General features: G+C 33.0%; 1 protein-coding gene across 1 annotated transcript; it reads right to left on the reverse strand.

Annotated features, from left to right (window-relative positions):
- Nucleotides 1-216: 216 nt before the first annotated feature.
- On the reverse strand, nt 217-9,767 carry LOC115971279 (signal peptide peptidase-like 2). The gene is made up of 14 exons (XM_031091098.1): nt 9,380-9,767; nt 8,390-8,548; nt 8,163-8,274; nt 7,690-7,809; nt 7,319-7,470; nt 7,027-7,209; nt 6,689-6,723; nt 5,363-5,519; nt 4,863-4,916; nt 1,841-1,933; nt 1,587-1,729; nt 949-1,019; nt 674-757; nt 217-580 (listed from the first exon to the last, which is right to left on the reverse strand). The coding sequence occupies exons 1-14, from the start codon at nt 9,515-9,517 to the stop codon at nt 456-458; spliced, it is 1,626 nt and encodes a 541-aa protein (XP_030946958.1). The 5' UTR covers nt 9,518-9,767; the 3' UTR covers nt 217-455.
- Nucleotides 9,768-11,706: the final 1,939 nt, after the last annotated feature.

Consider the following 11,706-nt stretch of genomic DNA (forward strand, 5'->3'; position numbering starts at 1 on the left):
ATACATGTACTGTGTCCGTGATTCCTAAGATATAAATAGGTGCAACACCTTATGTTCTTCATTTGGATTCAACCACATGGAGGTATTGATCAATGCAATAAAACTATCATTATCCTTTTCCAAAAACATTTAAATTCAACCATGCGTGATTAGTCAAGGCATCAACATGGTTGAATTCTACTAGAGAACCTAAGCTATAAGAAGCTATATCCAAGCTATGATACTCAACATTCTTTCTGTTGGTATTACAGCAGAAAAAGTGAACTTCCATCCACATGCAAAACGTCAAAACCCTCAAAATGTTGAACGCTTAGTATTCTTAATTGATTGATAACAAGCCCCTGGTTTATTTAAAGGGGTTCAACATAATACAACACTATGTTATGCTAAGCTGGTGGGTTATTTACCAGATTCCTAATGATCAGCAATACACTACAATTTAATAGAAAATCAAGTTATTTTTCTTCATGGGATTCATCACAGTGTCGAAGATGGATATGTGGGCAGGGTCTTTCTGGTTCTCCTCTAGTCCAAAGGACCTTGAGATCACCTCGCTTCCTTCCCAATGTTAGGAAGGTCCCTGCAACATACGTATAAATTGATAAGGTAACAGTAACATATTAAGCCATTTTGCAATCTAACATGTCCATCCATTTGCAATATACTTGCTTACCAAGTGTAAATGGGACGATATAAAGCAGCGCTGGTTGGCCATGTCCATCCATCAAGTTTAATGCCACATATGTAATGAGAAGACCTGTCATAGATGTCAAGAAAAAAAAGTATGTATGACAATCTTAAGAAAGGGAAAAAGTTCCTGCTATATAAAGACATGATTATAGACAATGGAAAAGAATATAACACTTCTTATATCTAACAATTTTATGAAAAATGTTAAGTCTTAATATCAGATAACAAAAGAAAGGAGATTCCTTAACTATTGATTACCTAATCCATAAGCAATCATTGCCCATAAGAAGTATCCAGCTCGTATACTCTTATTTGCCAGCCAATCATACCTGCAAGGACATTCCAAGGTACTGATTACATATATTTTATTATATAAAAAGTATTGATTAAATACAGAACCCCAAGTATTGGAAAATTATCACAAGCAGAAAAAAGGCTGTAATAAGGACTATATAAACTTGGGATGACTGTTGCAAGAACCCAAATTTCCTTATTTTCTTGCATCTTCTAGGTCAGAGGAAGAATTTTGAGCATTCAAAACAGAGAGAAACAAAAGAAAATCAGAACTCCAAGCAAGCACAAGGTCTTTCTATAAATGAAGAAGGTAATGGCAGTTTCTTATCTTCTTATACCGGTTCCAATTCTCTTAAAATTAACCAAATTTATTACTCAAATCAATATCTTTTTGAATGAATTATTATGACTAGAACTCCAAAAATACTAGGCAATTCAAAGAATTTGATTAAAGCTGTCAAATCAGGAAAATGAACATGCTGACCATATCCAGAAAAACAGAAAACCATCCAAGGATTGGCAGCACTGGTAAAAATAAAACTCTTGCAAGCTCAAGCAATTGTAAGAACAAAACTCTTGCAAAGATGAAAAGGAGCTTTAACCTAAGAGAGAATGCTATTAGCAGTCCTGGTAAAAGGATGTCACCAAATCCTATGATGCTGTAACCACCCCATGGATCAAACATGCGTGGGATCTTTAGTAGCATCGGGATACCATCCTCTCCACTTTTATCACCACGAGCTACCTGTTGAAAAGATATAAATGATTGGATGTACTCTTCAGCATTTGAAACCCCAAGTAGTCTAAACCATTGTCATGATCTATCATAAAGAGTAACACTATATTGATTACTTACCACAATCATCACACTTTCACTGAAAAACTTCGTAGAAATAAACACCCAAAAGATATCATACAAGAAGGCACAACTGAGAAGAACTGTACCCACCTGATAACAAATCATTCAGAATCATGTCAGAAGAATAGTCATTCAATTGCATAGCGGCATATTCTGTTTTTCACATATATATATATATATATATATATATACATATTTATTCCACATAAAACTCTTGACATGAAGTAAAACTAATGAATAAAAAAACTTACAAAATATTAATTGTAAAAGATTAACTAATATTATAATACACTTCTAGAACTGCACATATCTAAAATTAAGCAATTATGAAACTTCCAATATGACACAAAACAAAAATACAACATAAGTCATAGTCATGGCTTTGAACTTAGCTTGGGCCACCATTAAACCCATTTGATCAATCCAATCCAGTTAAACCAGCTCATGAACCATATATGAAAATCAAAGGTAGGAAAAGAAACTTATATATAAAGATTGATAATGAGAAATAATGTGCAAAACAGAAATGAATTCACTATATCCTTTTCCCAACTTCAGCCACCTAGGTAACAGGTACAGCAGCTCTCAAACTTAATAACCTCACTTTTGTCACTGTGCACTGTTAAGCAAAATTTCAAGTGTTTCATGACATACAGCAGCACAGAAGCTAAGTGCTCACATGCTTTTGTCAGTATTACATGCTTTTTATTTTTTAAGTATCACATGTGACACATAATAAATCCAACCCTAGTGTTCTGTTAGCTGGCTTGTATTGTAGCTAAACTTGAAATCAAGCTTGTTCAGGATAGAGATGAGCTCAGTTGAGCTGGCAAACAAAATATCTTAAGCTGTTCAAAAGCAGTTTGCTTGATCGCCCACTTTAGCTATTAGCATCATGCACAAAAACTACAACAACATAAAGTAACATAATTAAGACTATTTCTTTCTCTAGAAGCTTTGCTTGGGTATTACATTGTTTAATCTTCAACAGGAAAGCCACCTTATCTATTTCATATTTCAAAAAACCCTACTATATCAAAATATCTCTAATAGATCTTTCCAATCTCTAGATACCTTACCTTTTTCAGTAACTTTCAAGCATCACATGTAAGGCGTGAAGCTAGAGGTGTTATTCAAGCTGACAAAACTGGCCAGAACTGACCACAACCGACCGCCAAAGGCATCGGCCATGGTGGTTGAAATGGAAAAGGGAAACACTGATGGGGCTGACCTGGCATGCAGATTTTAAAAGCTATCCAAAACCACACTAACCAACCCATTTATATATATATATATATATATATATATATATATATATAAAGCAATAGCAGCACAAAACAACATTGTTTTGGAGGCTGATAACCAAGAAATCATCCTCTTCTCAAAATTTCATTCTCTCTCTCTCTCTCTGTGAAATTTCCCTGAAAGCTACAGGGTTTTGTTATTTTGCAGGTGATATTTCACTGAAAACTAACAATATCCCTCCAGAGTCAAGGTCTTCTTTTTTTCCCCCTCCCTTGCGGAAGTGAATGACAAGATTTTGTTTGGGGTTTCTGATTTTTTATTTTTTAATGATTAGTTTTGTTTGGGGTTTCTGTTTTTTTTTTTTTTTTTTTTTTTTTTAAATGTTTAGTTTTGTTTGGGGTTACTGAATACTTGTAACAAATTCATTAATTGACTTTGTTTGGGGCTACTGATATTAAGAAATGCATACATTCAACTTCAAAAGTTTGAAACGAGTTTTGAATTGGAAATATAGAGAAATGTGTACTGATCTAGCCAACTGCACCACATGGAAAACCTCCCTATGATGCGGCCGGTCCAGCCCATTCCACAGTGCGGTGCAGTTTACAAATTTGGGACACCAGCCTCATCTGTGCAATGCAAAAATAGGCAAAAAAACTGACTGATTGCACAGATTGACACCCCTATGTGTAGCAGCTATATTACTTAAATTTGTAAACTAAACCAACATTACGCTCATGATAATTATATACAATGCCATAAAAGAATTCAGCCACAAGCAACTCTCCAAGTAACCGTAAGAGCCGAACATATTTAAAAATTTCAACATGCTCTCAAATGTGCCAAACTTGAGCCTCTCCCTACTCAAATTTCTGTAGAAGTTTCAAATTGATAAATTTGGATTTACACATAAACAATCACATGCTTCTTATTAATTAAACACATCAAAATGCTTGATGCCAGCTTACCTTCACATTTACATTTTTGGCATCATAAAACGTTTAGGGGAAACTTCATAAAAAGGCCCAATGTTTATACCATATTTCAGATTAGATCCCAAGTTTTTAATTTCGTCAATTAAAGCCCTAGACTTATGAAATTGTTTCGATTTGAAGCCACTGTCCATCTATATTATTCATGTCAGTTATTCTAGGCAGTAACGGAACACAGAAATTGGAAATCATTGACTAAATCCTGTATTTCACCTCGGGCTTATTTCTAAATCAATTTGGTGGCCACTAAACAGAGAGTGAGAAAGTTATTGGCGGAGAATTTACAGAGATGGACAGAGAGAAGCTCTCTCTCTCTCTCCACCTTCTGTTCAGTGGCTACCAAATTGATTTAGAAACAAGCCCTAGGTGAAATACATAATTTAATCAATGGTTTCCAACTTCTCTCTGTTCCATTCCTGTCTAGAATAAAAGAAATGACTAAGAAAGATGCAGAGAGGCTTCAAATTGAAACATTTTTTAAAATTTAGGTTTTAATTTTGTCTATTAAAATCCTGGGACTAATCTGAAATAGGGTATAAACTTTAAACCTTTTTATGTAATTCTCCCAAACATTTATCAATGAATATCTGTAAAAATAAAAACAAAATAAAATAAAACAAATATAAAAACCATAAATTTTTAGTTCAGCTTAACTGCTTCATAGCATTGATATTGTTTCACACTACTGATTATAAATTTTTTTTTTTAATTATATATTTTTATAAATATAGCCTAGTGTAGAGTCATTCCCTTCCAATAAAACAAAAAGTTTGAATCATTACCTTGAGATTGGGTACATGGACAATTTGAAGAACAGTAATAATCAGCGCAATTCCCTGATTGAAGAAAAAGGAAAAGATAAGCAAGTATTAGTTGAATTTCATCCTATAAGTACTTGCATTTTCCTAAGAATCAATCAGATAACTTGGAATAGGTCTCATGCCCCATGTTTAAGATCTGTTTAAATTTTCAATCATTAGCATCTCATCTATATATATATATATGAAATTACTATAGAAGAAAGCAGACGAAAATTCAATAGAGCATTACTTGACAAGCAATACCAATCCTACAGATTGGGTGAACTCTTTTGGCTCATGGCAATAATGCGAACTAAATTATGCAGGTGTACCATCAACAGTGAATAGACATTGATTACTCAGTAATATTTAGAGATCCTAATGTATACTGGCCAATAGTCTGTTGTTGCTAGTACTAATACTTTTAATCATAAAAAAGAAAAGGAAAAGGAAAAACAGCATATAGTGAAGTTTAAACTTACAAGTATATCTTGACCTATCCAGGCGAAGGAGACATCTCGTTTAACTGCCCAAACAACAGCAAATGCTATGCATAATGGAGAAACCGCCAAAGTTAGGAATGAAACAGCTCCAAAGAAAGGTACTTTAACATATGATTCTGCAGTACGTTTGAACCACCTGCACAAGCATGCGTAGATTTAGTTCTATCCCTTTTAATAGTTAAGAAACAAAATCCTTCACCTAAATGGGCACAAGTAAACTAGTAAGAAATGATATACAAACACATGCATAAGCACAAAGGCCAACTGAGTTTTTTTCTTTTTTTAGGGGAGGGGGGGGGGGGGGGGGGCACGGTCAAAGCTAGAAAATTTTCTACCGCATTTTCTCTGAGTCAAGATTTCAAAAGCTTGAATACTTATGATTTTTCATATATTTAGAAGATTTTTAAATGGACATAATTTCTACATTCACAGCAAAGGGGCATCATTTTTTGCTAGAATATTAAAGCATTTATGATTATGTAATGTAACAGTATTCAGGGAAGGAGAACATGATATTGTAGACATTTCCAATTTGGGGATTTTCAATCATGGAAACTTATAGTGGGTTCCAATTAGTTCAAATAGTAAGTCTCTTATCGTTGAACAAGAGACCTGGGGGTTCAAAGTTCAAACCCTGCCTACACATGCATAAGCACAAAGGCCAACTGAGTTTTTTTCTTTTTTTAGGGGAGGGGGGTGTCAAAGCTAGAAAATTTTCTACCGCATTTTCTCTGAGTCAAGATTTCAAATGCTTGAATACTTATGATTTTTCATATATTTAGAAGATTTTTAAATGGACATAATTTCTACATTCACAGCAAAGGGGCATCATTTTTTGCTAGAATATTAAAGCGTTTATGATTATGTAATGTAATAGTATTCAGGGAAGGAGAACATGATATTGTAGACATTTCCAATTTGGGGATTTTCAATCATGGAAACTTATAGTGGATTCCAATTAGTTCAAATGGTAAGTCTCTTATCGTTGAACAACAGACCTGGGGGTTCAAAGTTCAAACCCTGCCTACACTAGAAAACAATTGGTGTCTTGACCTGATGACAAAGAGCAATCATCATGGAGTGTACACCATAGGTTGAATTTCTATCCTATCTATCCAAAAAAAAAAATCATAGCAACCTACTAACAGATGCCAATACCTAATCTGAGCCACCAAGGCAAAGATGCAAAAATTGTTACCACCAGGCAGCAAGTGCCTATGTGGCTGGTTAGTTTCTCAAATACAGATTTGTTTAACATGCTGAAACCCTTTTGACTCATTTCTCAGTAAGAGATATTATTTGTACCTTGACAATAAAGCCACCAAGCAAGTTTGCAAGCCCTGCATATACAAGGAACTACATAGTTAGAATTGACCAAGAAATAGAAGAAAATAAAAAGGTAAACTAAGAAAAGGATAACACAACAAAGACAAAGTAAAATATGTTCAGGTTCTGGTACTATAATCACAACATGGTGAACCTTTAACTCAAGGTGCATATTACATGCGCATGTGCACATGCGCATGTCTGCAATTCTTTTGTGGTGCTTGAATTAAAAGAAAATGCAGATATATGCATATATACAAGTATTTACATGAGCAGGCTGGCAAATATGATCATTATGAAGTAGGGAGATATTATACCTCTACACCACCAATGCAGAAAAGAACCACCAAAAGCTCAAGGAACCAGTATGACATGAGTTCATATAGTACAACCAAGAAACATGAAGCAATAACAACAAACAGGACAGCAGATGTTGTGTTAATGTCTACAACACCAGTATTGCCCATGGCTTCAGCAATCGGGATTTCATCTGCTGCATCCTACAAGAACAAGATAATTTTGTAACTCAGACGGCATTTATAGCTGCAAAGAGAAGAACACTAGTTTAGAAAGGATAAACATATTTATCTAAGAACAACAATTGATGACCTTAAGTAGCTTGTCCTGTTCAATAGCCGCTTCTCTAGCACTCCATGCAGACCAATAAGATGCACACAAGATAGTACCGACCGCCATCAACCACAAAAATACTTCCGCTATGTCGACTATTGGTCGGCGTGGAGAGTATAGCTGCACAGACACTGCAGGAAGCCTATAAATTCTAAGTAAGCTGTATAAAAGTAACAGTGGGATAATTATATTTGCCTGAAAAGATGGTGCACATTTACTCACTCAAGAGAGATGACTAAATACATAATCACTTTTTGAAGTAACAAAAAAGCTATGATGAATAATAGATCACTTGTAGACAACAGGTTTTAGTTTTGCTTTGTAGTTATGTAGAACATGGAAATGCTTACCTGATGAACTATTCTTTAGCATTTTTTCCAAGCTTACACCAGCATCCTGCGGAAGCATTACAGCAGGAATCTTTATATCTAGATCAGTTTCATCCTTTTCACAAACCATCTTGTAAAGTTCTGCAGGAAGAAAAAAACAAGCTCAATACCAAGTTAGTAATGGTAACAGTATTGACCTTTAGCTTTGTATCACCTCTCTCCCCTGCTGCTTCAGTATCTAATTTTGGACCAGTATCTATATATCTCACCCTATCATAGACTTTTTTTTTTTTTTGATAAGTAATAAGAATAAAACCTTTTTCCCCTATCACAGATTATCAATAGAAGAACACTATGCATGTTCATGAAAAATTGGATCGTAATATAAATATCAATTTTCAGAGTAGTATAACACATTTATTTGGTGTGCCCCTTACACAGCTTCAATTGTGTTAATACACACATCAAAAGGCAAAAACAGATATGTAGATTACCTTTCTGGTTATTTATAATGAGTACAGCTGAAGCACCAGCAGCTTCTGCAGCATTTGTCTTGGTTGTGAATTTGCAGTTGCCTCTTTCCACCATTAAAACATCTCCAGCAACCTAACACAATCAAAATCACAGTACCACAAACATTAATATCAACAAATGCATTTTTCCCAATCAGCATGGCTATGTTTAGATGTCTAGAATGTATGGAATGGAAAAAAAGAAAAACCTTATTCTTTGGCGTAGTACAACAATCTAGAGGGTCCGAAAGTTTAAGGAGAGTTTGGTTTGCATTTTTCTCCTTTGACACGATGGTAGTGCCAAACCTAGCACCCACACCAACAAATTCAGCGTTCTCTATGCCATCAACCCAAGTTTGAATTTTTACCTGACATAAAGCCACATTTGTTTAATGTATGAGAAAATAGGCCAAACCACAAAAAAGAAGGTATAATACATCAAATCATTACTAAATGAGCTTCCCATTATAGCTTCCCCAAAGCAGATACATTTTATGTCAATCTAGAAAGCAAAAAGGATATAAAGAAATGGAGAAGGCACTCAATTATGACCCAAAAAACCTATGACAAATTTTGTCATAATTCTCACTTCCACTTCATAAGATTCACACAGCTAAATTACCTGAATAGCATTATTGTCATACCAATTCAAAAGCTTAATACCCACTATAAGATAATTTAAGGCTAACAACCCCCAAAAACATCACTGACTGCAAAATGCATAGAATAAAAAAATTATTTTAAACATTAAAAAAATAAAAAGAAGAAGAAGAAGCCCACATCCAACCTAATGAAGAGGAAAATAACAGGAAAGATTAGAATTAGCACAAATTTCAGAGGCATATATGTAGAAATGAGAAATCTACTTTTACTAAGTAAATTAAACTATAAATAGGTCCATATTCCATACTAATTCGAGTCTTAGATATAATAGAGGAAAAAAGGAAACAAATAAATAAATAAATTGCAAGCTCAGCATCATCTGCATGTGGACAAACAATTAGCTCCAAATTAAACAACAACAAAAAATTACTTACTAATTACTATAATTATATTCTTCCATATCATTAACCCATAAAACACAAAACCCAGAGAAAAAAAAAAAAAAAAACAAAACAAATTGAGCAAGACCCAGCTGATAAATCACTGAAATAAGAAATGGGTATCTAAGAAAAAAGGAAAAGCAGCACTAGATTTACCAGAACGAAGTCGTTGGCACAGCCAGGCTTCTTGGGAGCCGTATCGTCACCGTGAACTATGTCCCCAGCTCTGACAGTACAAACATGACAGACCAATGAAATCACAGCTAAAACCCAGCTTAGCCTCCGTGAATCCATGGATTCTCTACCTCCTCCACCAGATTTAGCAGCCCTTTTGCTTTTAGGTCCTCTACCTCTGCATCACAAGCTCAATAGCACAACAGACAAACAAAAACACAGGGATAGAGAGAAAGAGAAAGGTCTTGTGGGTTTGGTTTTTCCTTTTATATATTTTATTGGTAGTGACAACAAAAAAAACTTGGTATGTTTCAAAGAAAACGCTTTCTTGGATCTACTGGGATTTGTATAGTAATTTAGTACTGTTGCCGGTAATTACGGTCACCGAATACGAAATTAAATATTTCTCAAAACATAAAAAACAAAAAACGAGATTAACTTAAAGGGCCATCGTTTTGAAGGGTTCAGATTGTTTTTTTTAATAGTAATATTTTTTTTCATTTTTTATATTGATTTATTAGTATATGTTAAGTATTGATTTTTGACTCTCCGTACTTCCGGATAGTTGAATACCGCGGGAAAATTATGGTTAATGTCATCGTAACTTGTGACTTTATAATACCTTTTAAAGTATAATACCTTTTAAAGTCTCAAAATTTTTTTTTTTTTTTCTCTTTCTTTATTTTTACGTTTCTTTATTTTTTTTCTAATCTCACCTCTAGTTTTTGACATTTTCAACTTGAGAAATACAAGTTTTTTTTTTTTTTTTTCCAGTCTTTTCTCAAGACTTGATAAGATGGTAAGTTGTTAACGTATGATTAAAACAATACCATTTTTCCTTTGAGGTATCATTGGTGTCACTTTTATAGCACTTTTTTTTTTTTTTTTATGATACTTCTATTTCTATAGCACACTAATCACGATTACGTCAACAATTATAATATATATGAATAAAAAAATTATTTGTCACTTGCTTAATTAGTTTCACGTTGTAATATCAATTTAACCTTTTTTGTACTTTCTCAAAAAAAAAAAAAAAAAAAAAAAAAAAAACCTTTTTTTGTAAGATTATAAACCTTTTATAATAAAATTTATAATAACTTTACTACTACCCTTTTTGAAAAGTCACTACTCACTTATATTAAAGTTTATGTTAAAAGATAATAGTAACAAAATTCAGTATCTAATACTTCGTATATATGGCACAGAAAAAATAATGACATTCAAAATCTAATATCCAATTTAGAAAATATGATGACCATATCTTTTAGAAATGAATCATTGATACCTTGGTGGGGTTGCATTAGCTATGGCCCAATGCTTTGCTAGTAGGATATTGCTATGGTTATGATTAAGTAGGGAGAGATAAAGTTGGTCTACTACAATTTGAGGCCTAAGGCAACAACCTTAAATGGATTTTTTTTTTAATATTTAAATATCACTTAAATGGTTTTAATTAATGTTCTACATTACAAATTTTTATTCAAAATCTATTATTCATAATTTTTAATATGACTATTCATATATCATATATATATATATATATTTAAGTGAAAATTGAGAAAAAAAATTAAATCAATAATCCAATTTAGATTGGAATTAATCTTCAATTTTGTGCTAAGTGCCTTTTTAATTGTCCTAATGTGATGCCAAGTGTCTTTATATTTCAAATGGGCTTCAATTGGTGCCAAGTGTCATTCCCTCTCTCATTTTGTGTCAAATGACTTTATTTGTAAAAGTATACCTTATTCTAAAAATTGGTTGTTTATATTTTGTTGCAAAATGCACACATGAAATAAATTAAGTTAAGAAGTAACCAAAAAAAAATTAAAAAATAAACAAAAATGAGCAATTTGCATGTTTTATCAAATAATTTTCTTACAAGGTTTTTTTTAAGAGTTCAACAAAATATTTTTTAAAAATGTTCATTAATAGTATTTAACTTTTGTAAGGATTTAAATATGCATCTAATTATGTTTATTTTTAAATGTATCTATACGTATGCATAAGGCTATAAGCTAGTTCACTTACTGGCGAATAGATTGGATTTCTATCAATCGATCAATAACTTTTTAGAACTTCTTATGAGTGGAGGGGAAAACATACAATTCACATATTTTTAAATAAAATAAAATAAAAACTTATTCCCCTCACATTTAGAGGCCTTTACATAGTAGGCACCTTAAGTGATGGCCTAAGTGGCTGAAATTAAGGTCAATTCTAAGTAGGGAAGCACTACAAAAAAAGAGGGCTAAAGATGGTTACATTATCATCCATCTTATTGAGTGATGAAATGGAAAATAATGAAG

This window comes from Quercus lobata, chromosome 12 (genome assembly GCF_001633185.2).
Source record: "Quercus lobata isolate SW786 chromosome 12, ValleyOak3.0 Primary Assembly, whole genome shotgun sequence".
NCBI classification, from domain to species: domain Eukaryota; kingdom Viridiplantae; phylum Streptophyta; class Magnoliopsida; order Fagales; family Fagaceae; genus Quercus; species Quercus lobata.